Raw genomic sequence first — 15652 nt, forward strand, 5'->3', positions numbered from 1 at the left:
GTCCGTAACGTTTGGTCGGTGTGTTTGAACTTTAGTTTCGAGCGCCGTGTCCGGAACAGAGGGAGTAAGCGGAGATGCTCGCGTCGGTGAGGAAGAGTAGGGCTGGGCTCTCTTCACACACGAGCTGATTACGGCGGGTGAGTGAGAGCGAAGCAATTACAGGCTTTCCACGGGAGCTTAGCTCAGCCCTGCCCTGCCAGACACGCAGTCTCTCTGCCTCTAGCGCACGCGCACGCACGCGCACACACACACACACACACACACACGACTCCAAAAAGCTGCGAAGAAACTTTTCCTTCCACCCACAGCTAACAAGGCTGGTCTAACCCGGCTCGAAACGGACTCACTTAGTCCTCACACTTCGGCACAGCTCGCATAAAGCCGCTCTAACTAGAGCGTTAAAAAATAAACCAAAAACACAGCGGAGACGGAGACGGAGACGGGAAAACGCACGCACGCACACTGACATGTTCCCACCCAACTGAGAGTGGCAGAAAAGCCTTACAGAACCTGCTAATCCCTCCCGACAACCTACAACTCCTCTGGTGAAATATTCGCACAAGGACGAGATCTCGTGTGAGAAGCGAATGAAACAAAGCGGAAAGTGTAGAGGGGGGAAACTCACGGAAGAAATGCTTGAAAAGGTTAGCCATGTCCATTCTGGCCTCTCCCGGCGAGCGCCCCTCAGCTGCTGGGAACTTATTCCATGTGAGACGCCCACCACTGAGCTCACAATCAGACTCCCCGCCCATGTGACTGCGCTCAGCCAATCACACGTGGCCTTGCTTTAGCCGGGCTAACAGCTTGTTTTATATACACACACACACACACACACACACACACAGAGAGAGTTGTAGTTCTGTAAATGATGAGCTGGCTAAATCTTAGCTCCAAGCCTCGTTAAACCCAACAGTTGTTTTGTCACCGTGACTCACAGTATTGAGTTATATGATTCAGTGTGTTTAGAAGAACCAGCTTTACGGTCACGAAACGCAAAGAACAATAGAGAAAACAAAGAATGAGTAAACTACAGTCACAGACACACACACACACCAGGGATACTACTCTTATTTCTGCATGATATAATTTGAACGTGAGGGCTTTTCTGACCCTGAATCACCACTGAAGATATGAGTGGTATTTGGAAATAAAGCTCCACAACATCTCCACACAGCTGGAGTCCCCACTGGTGGTGATAACAAGGTTTCAAATGAGGTGCTTACAAAAATCACCAGTTGTTTCTGTTTCTTCTTTCACTCTTTCTTCTTTAGTAGTTTGGTATAATTTTGTTTTTTTTTTAAAGAGAGAACAAAAACAGTTACTCAAACACCAAACAAGAAAACTGAATTTTTCAGTTCTGCTGGATATTCGCGTGTTGAGCGATGTGACATTCTGCGATCATTACGAACAGATCAGAAATCCACCACAGATACGGTGAACTTGACGAGAAGACTTTAGTTCAGCTGGTCTAAAGATCCAAAGTGCTTCTTCTAAATAAGTGTACGTGGACGTGCGTGTGCGCGTTTAACCGAGTTAGGACAGAAGGGAAGGAAGAGGAAGAGGGTGAGAGATGGAGAGAGAGAAAGAAACAGAGAGAGTGAAGGAGACAGTAGAGTAATAGCTGTATTTATTTCCAGGTGACATCTTCGGAGGCTCACCGAGCTGTTCTAAGAGTCCCTGTGTGAAAGTCTACATGCTGACATCAGCATGTCACCCACACACACCTGCATATTAACAAGGGCACATACAGGTGAGTGGCCAAGACTCGCTGACCCTGCAGGAGAAGCATGCGCGCACGCACACACGCGTGCATGCAGGTACGCACATACACAGCCCTAGATACACACTCCCGCATGCACACGCTCACGTTCACACTCACACTCACACACACACACACGCCATTAAACAAGTTCTACAGATGTTGCTGTTGGCAGGTTGTTTTGTAACCAACAATAAGAGCTTCACGACGCCTCAAGCCAAGCACACTCACATCCCCCACATGCCACCTTGGTTTTGATTCTACACCTCATACTTCACTGGCCCTTTTCCTGTTATCTCAGCTCACTGCTACTGGCCACCTCTAACCTCACTCACCCAGAGCGGGACTGCCCATACATGCTGTACAGCCAGCTGGTTAGATAGATAGATAAATAGATAGTTAACTTTCTATCGGTTTATTTATTGCAAAAGTGTTTATTTGTTTGAAGCCACACATTTAGGACCTAGAAAGGTGATCTTATGAACAAACTTCATGTAATCTTGACCACACCAGCTACAACCACGCAAAGGGGGACATCGAATTTTTTAGGCTGTTTGTGCAAAACCCTTAATGTGGCTTACTCTGAAAAGCACAAAGCACGCCTTCGCACAAACGCAGGTTCAGCGCTGTGACAAATGAAAGCCGTTTCTGTGAAGCACTCCCATCACCCTGCATTGGAAACCCTGAACCCGGGCGACAGTGGTCAGCCTGTGAGCGCTCCGATCTCATCTCCGCTTGAAAGCAGAGTTGTGATGGCCAGATGTCCAGCACACATTACTGTGTGTGTGTGTGGGGGGGACAGCCGTGAGATGTTCTCTGGGATGAAGACTTCCACTCTCCAGCAGGGGAACGGATGGTCACGTCATCATGTCCACTAGCTTCACGTTACATCTTTTAGTCTCTCTCTCTCGCGCTCCCTCTTAATTGAAGCTGCTATACACTGCATGGGATTTTACTCAGATTTCTGCCTGGTGCAGCCTGGAAACACCTGCACAAACAAAATATTTTGTCCTTGTTTGTGTGCGCGCATGTGAAATTGATTTTGACAAAGCTATTCATGATAATACATTAAGCTAGCTGAGCAAATCTGTTAAATGTATCCAGACAAGCACAACGTAGTTGTTAATGAGGAGTCAAGAAAACCAATTGCGAAATATTCAAGCACTACAGAAACATCATAATAATAACAGCAACAACTTCTGTTGTAAGTGTGTTAATCACTGAACTAAGTAAAAGCTCAGTGAAGTAACAGAACATTTAATTCCTCCATCAGGCGACCCAATCGCTACTAATGAGACAGCCAACTCTCATTACATTCCCCCAGAGACCAAGACAATGGATACAGTCCTCTATTAAACATACTGGAATTACACTAAGCAGAGAGAGAACCAGAATCACGACTGGAGCCGTGAAAGAGAAAGATCCGGAATCACGAACGGAGCCATGCAAGAGAAAGATCCGGAATCACGTAGCCAGTCTAACAGGCCGAGTGTGTGGCTTATTTACTAACATACTTATAAGCAGAGTAGCCTGGCCAATATGCCAAAAAAAACATGTCAGTACTATAGATAATCATAGTACAGCCACTGTGTGCGTGTGTGTGTTCAAATTACTGACCTTAACAAAACTGTGACCATGATTATCGCTCAAAGGAAGGGTGCAATGTTTTGTCTTTAACAAATGAATAAATAAATTAATGAATCAATCCACATATATTTATAGCTTCCTTCTAGAATGCACATAATAGTAGTATACTGCAAAAGCACCAGCTGTTTCTAAAATAAATATATAAATATCCTAAAAAAATGTATCTAAAAGTCACTTACCAATGTGAAGGTCATTGGTGGAAAAGTCGGAATAAGCCATACAGTAAAAACACCAAAACAAAAATCTAGACTGATAAACCAGTGTCCAATTTCCTTAGTGTGCACAAATAAAGGATTTCTCAAAGAGGTCCCACAGCCTTGCGGAACACACTGGAAACACAGTGCTCGCAGTCAGCTCCAGCATCCGACTGACTTCAGATAATAATCAGATTATTCAGTCCTAAATTAATTCTCTTCCAGACCTGCGCACCCATCAAGTCTTCCTTAACCCGCAGTCAATGCGGAAATCTATAATTAGCCTCTGATATATTCGCAAGCCCAGAGTCCTGTTCCTCCTATATACACTCATCATTCCAGCTCAGTTTCCTCTCTCTACATTTTGCAGGTTGCATTTATCAAAGGTTCACACTTTACTGATCCAATGCCCTCTTAAGTTGCTCTTAAGGTTTTCTTGCAGCAGTCGAAGTTGACCCCACCCCCCCAGTGCCACTGACCCCAGCGCCCCTGCGTTGCTGGCAATAAACACACTTGGCCAAGTCAACACAAAGCTTGTTTCCAAGCTTTAAATTGGGGATAAGCGACAGATAAGTGACAGCATCCGTTTCAGTTCAGAGCTACTTAACGGCAGCATTCAAACAGCAAACTGATGAGCAGAAACACGTTCAGTACCAAATCCCACCGTGTGTGACCATATCTAAAGCCATCATGCATTGTCCTTACCCACAGTGAGATAATGAACACAAGCTTCAGTGTAGAGGCAATCAACCCTGCAGTCCTGTCAGGAAATGAAGCTTTCTGACACCTATCTATATTAGATGATGACTTCCTGTTTTGCTTTTAAGACACATTGTGGTCAAAACCACACAAGCAGAGGAAATAAGAAGAAAAAAAAACTGACCTACCTACCTACCCACACACACACACACACACACACACACACACCACCCAACAAGCAGTGCACAAAAGCGTCTTCTCTGCAAGAGCAGTAAATCTAACTTCGTGTCTGGGCTGGTTGGAGACACCAGAACGCCGAGAGCATGCCTTTCCGGGCTGAGCGGTAAGTCCTCACCTAGCGTGTCTTTCAGGTTCTTGACAATGGAGGCCTTCCTGGCGCTGTTCTTCCTCTCCACGTAATTGGACGGTACAAATCCGGTCTTGTTGGTGGCGTTGCGCACACGCCACCAGGACTTGGAGTCATCCAGGAGCCAGAGACGCTCATTCTTCTTGATGTCCAGCTCCTGGTCCTGCTGCGCCATGTAGTCAAATTTGGCAATGACAATCACCTCTTCCGCCATCTTGGACTCTTTTCAGCGCTGAGACGGAGAGGATGAGATGAAGAGATGGGTTGAAAATCAGGACCCTTTTCAGGTGTGGAATTACACAACAGTTGGGCATGTAAACATGGAAATGGAGATTTTAAAAATCTTAAATAAAACAAAAACAATGACATCAATAATAAAAACAATGTGTCATCACTTCCTAGCTCCAAGTCAAGGTTTCCACCACATCCACTATCAAAAGGAAAGGTGCATGTAACAACTAATTTTTTTCATTAAAAATAAACATTTAATTAATTAAATGCACATGGAGGATAAAGATGTATTCCTTTGAATGCCCTCCAACAGCTGAGGTGATCTTAGCATTAATTATGCTTTTGGGAAGCTGGGTCCTGTCTGTAGGTAGTGTAAACCCTCTAAAGACATGGTGTTTAAACTGAGACCTCCCATGTTAACTGAGATCGCACACCCCAACTGAGACGTGGACTAGCCGAGACCGTACATCCCAACTGAGACGCGGACTAAATGAGACGGCACATCCCAGCCGAGACGCGGACTAACTGTGACGGCACATCCTAGACCTCATGTTTTGAACAAAACGAGTAGTTGTCTTTCTAAGTATCGAGGTAGTGTTCAGGGAGACAGTATTCATGCACTGGTTCGGAGAGCTCAGGCTGAATAAATCTATACTGTGGACGTGCAGGACAGAGTACCTGACACCAGAAACATCGGGCACTGGATCTAAAATCACAACAGGACTCATGCAAGAACTACTCGTATACGTTCTTCAGCTCTTAAAAATCACACAAACAATTCAAGATAACTTGGCACCTTTACCAGTTTCCTCAAACTCAAAATATTGTGTAACGGACTGGACGTATTTTGACAGACTGAAGATATTTATGGTTTTAAAATATAAACTGAATTACACATCATGTGTCGTGTTTCATTAATCCAAAGGAGCATGTATGGGGTCGTGTGAACCAACATTACCAAAAAGAAAAAAATATATATATTTTTAAAGCCACACGAGGAATTTAAGATAAGAACCTGAAAGGGTTCCTGCAGTACATTAGTCAGGAGCCATTTGTGGCGGTTGGGTGTGAACCACTAGAGTCTCAGGGTGTGGATGTAGGTGTAGGAAGCACGGACAGACCCATGGGGCCCCAGCCAGCACCCCTGATCAGCTGCGTGGATCACCCACGCGAGCCACCTTCATCTGCAGACGTTTCACTGCTTATGCCCTGAGGAAGAGCTGGGAGGAGAGTTCCTCTTCTCTAAAGAGAAGCAGACCACACAGAGTAAACGCTTACCCGTGCTGCATCAAAGCTGCCAGCTCCAAAATTGGTGCACCTCAATGGAGACCTGAAAGAGGATAAATAACACCGAATTAGAAACTGTTCTGGAATATTCAAATGACACCCCCCCCCCCTCCAAAAGGACCATGAAATAATACAAATCTGTGTTGGAGTTCAAAAATATTCACTGCTTTCATGGTGCCTCTGAACACCCGCAGACAAAAAAAAAAAAAAAAGCAAAAGTGACTCCACATTTATGCCCCCCATTAGCTGGGATAAGTAAGCGCCTACGCCATTGTTTTAGGGGTCCACGGACGCCACCATACAGTTTACAGTCAACCGAGTGATCTGCAAATGATCTCTGTACAGTGAATGAGAGGTTCCACTTCCTCTCCGATAACAGCCAGCAATTGTCCATTGTCCTAAAGCTGAAGTCAGGAAGATGGCAGAGGAAAAGAACAGTCCCGTCCTGGAGCAGGTTGGCTTTGGGACAGAGCGAGGACTAGGGAGATCTGAGGACATTAGCAGTTCAGTCCTGGTATGTCATAACACACACATGCAACACACAACCAAGCCCAGTTAGGAAGGTCTGGGAAAGAGCCTAGGGTCTAGGGAGGTCTAGCGTTTTTAGGTTTTACATCTTCTGAGCATCAGTTTACCCTACTATCACTCACTGGAAACTAATCACCAAGTTCCTTGCCCTGTATGAGAAATATAGATTGTAAACACAATAGCTCTATTAAGACCTCTTAAGACTGTTATCACATGACCTAAGTTGTCTTTACATCCTGATAACGATCACTAAAACAGATGCTGTGAGACAGAAACATGACTGAGTGACTGTCCAGGGCTCTACATTTTTAGTTGTTAAGCTGTACTAACCAATCTGGAAACTTCTCTACAATGAGTCGGTTCTTCCTGTCTGTCAATTACTTTACCCGTGTGTGCAGCACACAGAGGGGAAGGCTCAGCACCCCGTGCATGTGTTTGGACGTAGGGGCTTTGGACAAATGTTGGAAAGAAGGGTGTGGTAGTGGAGGAAATGGTGGCAAGGACTGTAAATTCAATTACAGGAGTTAAAAATAGACCTGTAAGCAGATTAGCACACATCACAAACACCACAGATTGTCTGTATGTAGAACTAAATGATTCCCTTTGCTTGACCACGGGATGGTATGTGATCCCCTGGCTGAGACCTAATGACCCAACATTATACAGCTCAGGACGTCCCTTAGGAATCACCCTACATCTTTATCTGCCCTGCCCTCCATGTGTTATCCTGCCTCAGAAGCTCCAGTGCCAAAACCATGACGACACCACAAAACGTGCGCCAGAGAGAGCTTCTCAAAAGGCCAGCAGCATCGCCACTCAGCATGCGGAGGCCATGAGGTCACCCGGTTCACTGCTGCATGATGGGATACCACTCTCCACATCAGGCTCAAAACAACGCAGAGACGTCACGTGAGGCCATAAACAACTCTGACACGTACCAGATGTGACCAGGAGGGCAGGAACCATCCTGGGGAAAACCAGTGCGGATGAGCGCGGAGCATGGCCTGCATGGCACCTGCCCCGCTCAGCTAGCACCCGCTCACTGTGTGGGGCTGCGGCTATACACCCCCCCCCCCCAAACATTTTTAAAAATCTGTTTTCTTCCACACCCTACACTTATGTAAAACAATCCAATGACATCTTATTCATCCACACTTAAAGAGTTCTCATACTGGCAAAACTGCGCACAATCACGATCACGAACATGCAAGTTTGGTTGGGGTTCTCACAGCAATAACCTTTTTCCATACGATTATGCAGTCACAAATAATCCTGTGGCACACAGTACTACTGGGGTTAATAAACACACATTCTATAAACAAATGGCATGTTTTACTTGAAAAAATAATCAGAGCCTTAGAAACATTACTTATTTTCCATTTATTTCCCTTGAACATAACATACATATTTTATACACACACACACACACACACACACACACACACACACACACAAACAATAATAATAAAAATAATATTTACTCTCTCGTTCAACAATGTCTACACAGAACAGAAGCAAAAACAACTACAGGCTTTAACAACGAATAAGACAAAACATGAACTCTCATGACATTTATGGCGTGAGCACCGAACAGCTGAACGGGAAAACGGAAGTTACGCGCGGCGTTAATAACGTTGCTAATGGCGAGCACGTGCACAGGTGTGTTCTGACATACGCACACGTCACTGAGAGTCAGGTAGCTTCCGCTGTCCACCCGATACACTTGCCCAGTCATTGTCGCACATTTTGACATGCATTTCACCTGCAGTTTGCCCAGTTTTTGTGTCGTTGTTTTTTTAAACGTCACCACACTAACGGGACTCCGCGCGGCACTGATCTGCACGTGCGCGGCCACGTCACGGAGACAGCCAGACCGTGTCGGATCCGGTCTGCTCGCGCCCAACGTGCTGCACAGTCCTGTCAAAAACATATCACACAAAATAGTTCATATAATCTCGTAAAAATAGTCTGTTTAATTAAGTGATCTATTCGTTCATTTTAGTTACACCACTATACAAATCAATATACAATAATTTTTTAAAAATAAGCCTTTTTTTTTTTCTTTGTGTAAAGGCATAAATAAAACTACTTTATATGGGGTTTCTAGTTTATGCATTTATTATTGTTATTGCTATTACTATTATTATTATTTTTTATACAGTCATTTTAAATTGCAGGCTACTGCAAAACCCCATGACAGAAAGAATAAAGGGATAGTCACCGTGATCAGACCGTGTTGAAGTCCCACGTCCACTCGCCTCGTTCCGTTCCATTTTCCGAGGCCGCAGCGCTGGGACCGCAAACTCCAAGAGCGCCATCTGTGTTTTCCCTTTGCCCTGCGGTCCGTTCAAGCTGATAAACGGAGATGATGACTGCACCCGTTTACCGTTATCTCCATCTCTGCAGAAATTGCGGAGCGTTCATTCTCAACCCGCTGGCACTCTCGGAGCGCCAGCAATGTGTGCAGCAGTGTAACGTTCTGAGGAAACTTGTTTCAAGACATTTGTACGAATTTCCAGTCAGATGTGATAAAGAGACGTTCAAGGACATACATGGTCCTCTCTCCCCCCCTCTCTCTCAGACACACACGCATTTATTTATTTATATTTATGTGTAACAGCCACATCTGTTGTGAATCACTAGCTGTCAATAGCAGGATGTGTGCATCTTGTTGAACCTGGTTAAGTTTGGAATGGCTGTTGCTTCCCTCCAGGTAGCTCGTACTGGCAGTCAAATGTTTGCATCGGGACTGCTGCTTTTTTGATGGTTGTATGTTGATTTTGTTTCTTTTGTTTTTTTGTATATTGTATATTGGTGTAACTAACAGCACCATTTCTTTAGCGAAATATTCGGGAACGGCTCGTGTGCACACTTTCCAGCACGTATCTGCCCTTGTAGATTCTGTGGTATGTTGTTCTATAAAATAGCCTGCTAGGCTCACAGGTACTGCACGCTATCCTCTCTCCGCCAGTGTATGACATCAACATATTATTAATATTAATTATTATTAACATTTACATATTAGAACCCTCTGCGATATCGGTATCACAAAAAGGTAAAGTACTGCGATAACCGTTAATGAACAATATATCGTGTCGCCCTTAGGGCAACAGGATTCGAGCAGTACTGTGTCCTGCTGATAAGTCTCAGAGCATGGACACTGATCCAGTCCTGCATGTGTAAAAGATTTTATGCAGCACTACAGGATAAAACCTGACCTGATGTTAGCTCCCTGACTCAACAAGTCAACTTGAGTCAATCTGTAAATATGAGTGTGGCTTCCTCCAGAGTTTTACGATGACCGTAGCTTAAAAAGCGTCGTGGATGAGTTTGATTTGCCGGAGATGTTTGAACACTCGGATGCGCACACACACACACACACACACACACACACACACAGCGACTCTCAGACACTTGCATACTGCACAAATCTCAAGATGCATTCTGAAAAAATTAAAACTGAGCATAAATATCTGACTGTCTTTCAAGTGGGGATCTCGTTACTCTCTGTAACACAAATGACATCAAACCCTGGGAAACGATTCCTCAAAAACAGTCTCATAAATAAAACTGCTCTAACGTTAAAGTTCATCTTGGCAGGGTGTTGGCATCCCACTAAAATGTGTGTGTGTGTGTTTTAGTTCTAAACTAGGCAAGCACACAGGCACACACATGCTGGAATGCAAGGCTTTCATGTGCTTCTGATGTGGATTTGGCATACCTCTGTCTCTGTTAGTCTCCACTAATTTAATTTAATGAACACTGGGAGGCAACACTAACAACTTTGCTGCTGAGTCTGCTGAGAAACAATGAGCTTACTTGCTCTGCGCGTGCACACACACGCGCAGACAGAGAACGAGAGTAGAAACATTCCCACATCAGGTCAGCACACCCCTCACTCCAGAAGAGTCCCGCACCCTCTTCTCTCTCCACCTCAGACAACATTCTGCTCCATTTTGTGTGAGACTGAATGTGTAAACAGGCAGGCATACACACTCCAAAGTTTGAGTCCAGCTTAGCACTCAAGTAGCATCCATTTATGATGAGCCCACAGCCAGAGCACTTGTTCTGGGGGAGAGACAGCAGCTTCCAGGACAAAGCTGGGGGCCGCCTGTCCCGGATCTGTTGATTCCCTGCCGCCTCCTGCTACGGATCACCATCCAACGTGGAAAAGAAGGAAAAACAGAGAACAGAGACGTATGGAGAGAGCAGAGGGTAGTGCGGGTTTTCAGCGCCGTTCTGCGGGAGTGCTCTCCTGCTGTACGTGAGAGCTTGTTTGCTTTTTACACAAGCAGCTGACATTACGCTGTGACACGCGTTACTATTTAAGGACATCACGAGTAAGCGCTGTTGTAAATATGCGTTTAGAAAGAAGAGAGATGGAGATGCACTCATTTCCTGTGCAGCCTACCTCCCACCACCAGCTGCATTAAAGCCCCACCGTCACACCTCCGCCTGCCACATTCACCGGACATGCAAAAAAAAAAAAGGGTAGTGTGGAGGTGGAGGTGAAGGGCCCCCCCGTGGAAGCGCCCATTACTGTGATTCACTAACCAATGACACGGTCAGCAGTAAAGTAGTAAACACTCTTGCAGTTTTTTTTTTGGCAGGCGGGGCTAGCAGAGCCCCGCCCACAGGAATAGGGTCGGGATGAGCAGAGCCCTTAAACAATTCCCCCAAATCTACAAGCGTCATAATATCCAACATGCCTGACAACATCCTGAGAGAAAGACAGTGCTGGAGGCAGGCAGACCTCTGCGGGCCCAAGATGTCATGGCAAAGTGGGCGGAGCACCAGACACCTGTGCTAACTTTATGAAGTAGGTCACACGTTTAGCGGAGAAAGCGTGCGTTTCCCGCCCAGCAACGTACCAACAGTCAACTGTGTCCCACATAAGAGGCAGAACCACGCTCAGATTAAACAAACAAACAAGAGAAACAAATCAAGAAGAGCGGAACACACACCAAAACGGCTTTTTTGACGTAATATACACTTCTGTGACGGTGTTACACCAGGCTCTGACCCTCCCTTCCACTCCCCAGCCCAGCTCAGCAGCAGCGAGTGACGCGCGCACACACTCACACACACACACACACACACACACACACACACACACACACACACCCCTACCTCATCTGAGGGCCACTATGGTCAGGTTCCAGTCAGGGCTCAGGGATCAGCTGGTGACATCACGTCCACAACGCTGCCCCTGGACTGAGACACACTACACCACAGTCCAGCTCCAGCACCTACACCCTGCTGAACCTACACCCTGCTGCTCTCCACCCAAAGATGAACTGCTGCCCTCTCAAATGGAACGTTTTTCCGGCACGCACGCACATGCACACACACACAAACAGGAAGAAGCATTGCTTTTGCAAATTGAAACAATCAAGATCTACATCTGCATCATCGTGTTGCAATCTTCACCGCAACAATTCCCATCCTCTCACACACATTGTTAGCGGCTTCCGCCAGTCTCTTACGGTGCTAGGGGGGGGTCTGAAAGAGAAAGTGAGAAGTGCACAGAATGAGAGAGAGAGAGTGCAAGAGGGAGTGACAGAGTGAGACAGAGAAGGGAAAATCAAGCATGCAAGAGAAAGACATGCACAAGCATGAGAGTGTATAACTGGAACAAAGAGAGAGAGCAAGATGAGGAAATGAAAGAGAATGAGAGAGAGGGAGATAAAGTGTGTGTGTGTGTGTGCAGGCACATGTAAGAGCCCTCTTTTGGGACGCCTGTCAAACCTTTTTTTAATACAGCAATATACAGCCACACAGGGCTTGACTGCAAAACAATCCATCCATCCATTCTCTAAAAAAAAAACCAGATTAATGTACATCCAGTCATAACCTGCTGATCCCCTAACGCCCCCCCCCAGGAGTGTGAACACAAGCTCCCTGTCCTGTCACCGTCTCCATCCTTTCCAGTGAAAGCAGTCGATATCTTTAACTAATAACCTTGGCCATGAATAACTGATTTCAGGGGACTCCAAATGAAGACAAAAACCAGGCCATCCTGGTCAGCACTGCCGTGTCCTTGGAAGACAGCCTGACAAATGCAACCTTTAGCAATAACCACTTAAAAAACAGGTAAAGACAGCCTGTTTGAATGCAGGAACATTAAACAAAATGACCCCGACACACCTTGGGAAGGACAGAGCCCAACTCCTTCCCATTAAAGGCTATTAGTAAAATATGAGAGGACGTAAGGCAGAGGAAGGTGCATCTCTCTCCCACACTGGGACTCAATCGGCAAGCGACAGTCACCAAGTCCAGGAGACGTAGTGGAATGCTTTCACACGCGCGCGCGCACACACACACACACACACACACACACACTTTGATCTAGAGAAGGGTCACACTGAAGTATTTCTCCAAGCTGCTAACTTTCATAGACAGAAGGAGCCTAAAAGTTTTCTGGAAAGCTGAAGTGTAGTGACAACCTTCCTACTACACTGTATTGCCAAAAGCATTCCCTCACCCATCCAAATCATGGAATTCAGGTGTTCCAATCACTTCCATGGCCACAGGTGTATAAAACCAAGCACCTAGGCATGCAGGCTGCTTCTACAAACATTTGGGAAAGAATGGATCACTCTCAGGAGCTCAGTGCATTCCAGCGTGGCACCGTGATGGGATGCCACCTGTGCAACAAGTCCAGTCGTGAAATTTCCTCGCTACTAAATATTCCACAGTCAACTGTCAGTAGTATTATAACAAAGTGGAAGCGATTGGGAAGGACAGCAACTGAGCTGGTAGGCAACGTGGTAGACAACGTAAAATGACAGAGTGGGATCAGCGGATGCTGAGGCACACAGTGCGCAGAGGTCGGCAACTTTCTGTAGAGTCAATCGCTACAGACCTCCAAACTTCATGTGGCCTTCAGATTAGCTCAAGAAAAGTGCATAGAGAGCTTCATGCAATGGGTTTCCATAGCCGAGCAGCTGCATACAAACATCACCAAGCACAATGCAAAGCGTCGGATGCAGTGGTGTAAAGCACGCCACCACTGGACTCTAGAGCAGTGGAGACATGTTCTCTGGAGCAATGAATCATGTTTCTCTGTCTGGCAATCCGATGGATGAGTCTGGGTTTGGCAGTTGCCAGGAGAACGGGACTCTGACTGCATTGTGCCAAGTGTAAAGTTAAGTTTGGTGGAGGGGGGATTATGGTGTGGGGTTGTTTTTCAGGATTTGGACTCAGCCCCTTAGATCCAGGGAAAGGAACTGCTAATGCTTCGGCATACCAAGACATTTTGGACAATTTCATGCTCCCAACTTTGTGGGAACAGTTTGGGGATGGCCACTTCTTGTTCCAACATGGAACAGTGCACAAAGCAAGGTCCATAGACATGGATGAGTGAGTTTGGTGTGGAAGAACTTGACTAGCCTGCACAGAGTCCTGACCTCAAACCAACAAAACACCTCTGGGATGAATTAGAGCGGAGACTGCGATCCAGGTCTACACGTCCAACATCAGTGTCTGACTTCACAAATGTGCTTCTGGAAGAATTGTAAAAAAAAATTAAAAATTTCCATATACACACTCCTGAACCTTGTGGAAAGCCTTCCCAGTAGAGTTGAAACTGCTATAGTTGCAAAGGTTGGGCCGACATCATGTTAAACCCCATGGATTAAGATTGGGATGTCACTCAAGTTCATATGCATGTGAAGGCAATACAGTGCATTTTGAATATTAACTGGTGACCCCCACTGATTGGCTAGCATAATCTGTTGTAGCAGCGACACTCCCACTTTCACCTACATGTGGAGCTCCTACCACTTCCTAATACACATAATCCCACCCCTTCACCCCATATGTGGCAGGATTTCACTTACAAAGCCCCAGTGTCTGATTAGAACAGAACTTTGTCACTGACTATATGAGTGCCTTAATGAGTGCCCTAACGAGTGCTTTAATTAGTGCCTTAACAAGTTTAATGAGTGCACAAAAAATCAATGCCAAAAGGCAGGAGTGACGCAGACAACCATGACCAGACGTCTCATGGACATGCTTGTAACCAGAGGGACATTCCCACACGCAACGCCGCCAGTGACGAGGGGAGGGAAGGAAACTTCACACTTCCACCACTTACACCAGGGGCTCACGCTTATCTCACATTTCATCATCATACTGGAGCTGGTCAGCCACTTGTGAGAGCAGCAGAAAACAGAGTCGTGTCATTCCATGTCAGTTCCATCACCCTCCCAATGATCTGGGAGTGGGAGCAGGAATCGTTCCGGTTCAGGCACAGAGCAGGACTGAGGGGGGTGGGGCCTGGGGTGTCCTGAGAAAGGCTGGCCCCAGCAAATCCATGCTATAACACAATGACACATGCGGCACCACCGATCTGTCCCACTCAGCTCTGGCGGCCGGTGGCCTTTATCAACACGTCTGGACACCGTGACATTTACGCCGTCATAACTGACATCTCTGCCCACACCCGTCGGCTGGGTTTTAGCGCCAGATAAGGATGACCTTAAAACTACCAACAAGCAAGCAACGTGTAGGGCAGATAAACCCAGCACGCCTGTGAGGAGACATGGTTGACTCCTTTAGTCAGAAAGCTGTGCTAGCGGGGCCTGTGCTAGGCACTGCTGGCCTGTTATTCTTTGGCCCGGTTACATAGTGAGAGACCATCTGAGATCTGAAATCAGTACATGCAAAACAGCCTCAGAGCCAACAGAAGGAAGGGAGGGATTGGGCTTGTACTGAAAAAAACAAGAAACAGAGAAACAGAACAGAGACAGATGAGCCTAAAAAGAAGATCCAGTGAAGGACAGATCCACAGAGACAGAGAGAGAGAGAGAGAGAGAGAGAGAGAGAGAGAGATGAGACTTACTGAGACACTAAGCCAGCACCAGTTCCATTCCAGTAACTTTAATTACAGCTCTGTGTGCTCAGAAGCATACAAGATCAGCCATCGTACGCAGCGGA

At 46.1% G+C, this 15652-nt stretch overlaps 1 protein-coding gene across 6 annotated transcripts in view; it reads right to left on the reverse strand.

The window, feature by feature from the left end:
* The window catches only part of nck1b (NCK adaptor protein 1b), a 30687-nt gene that overhangs the window by 9090 nt on the left and 5945 nt on the right, over positions 1 to 15652 (reverse strand). For 2 of the 6 annotated variants that reach the window (XM_035530723.2, XM_027021911.3), the window contains exons 2-3: positions 6176 to 6227; positions 4655 to 4898 (exon numbers count right to left, since the gene is read on the reverse strand). In XM_035530723.2, coding sequence (XP_035386616.1) covers positions 4655 to 4880 — 226 coding nt within the window. In that variant the 5' untranslated portion in view covers positions 4881 to 4898; positions 6176 to 6227. Of the gene's footprint in view, positions 1 to 625; positions 761 to 3585; positions 3930 to 4654; positions 4899 to 5912; positions 5932 to 6175; positions 6228 to 11842; positions 12501 to 15652 lie in introns of those variants that run through there. The other 4 variants (XM_035530724.2, XM_081696188.1, XM_035530726.2 and 1 more) reach the window with 4 other exon arrangements.

Source organism: Electrophorus electricus, chromosome 14 (assembly GCF_041902795.1).
Source record: "Electrophorus electricus isolate QZ-2024a chromosome 14, ASM4190279v1, whole genome shotgun sequence".
Taxonomy (NCBI): Eukaryota; Metazoa; Chordata; class Actinopteri; order Gymnotiformes; family Gymnotidae; genus Electrophorus; species Electrophorus electricus.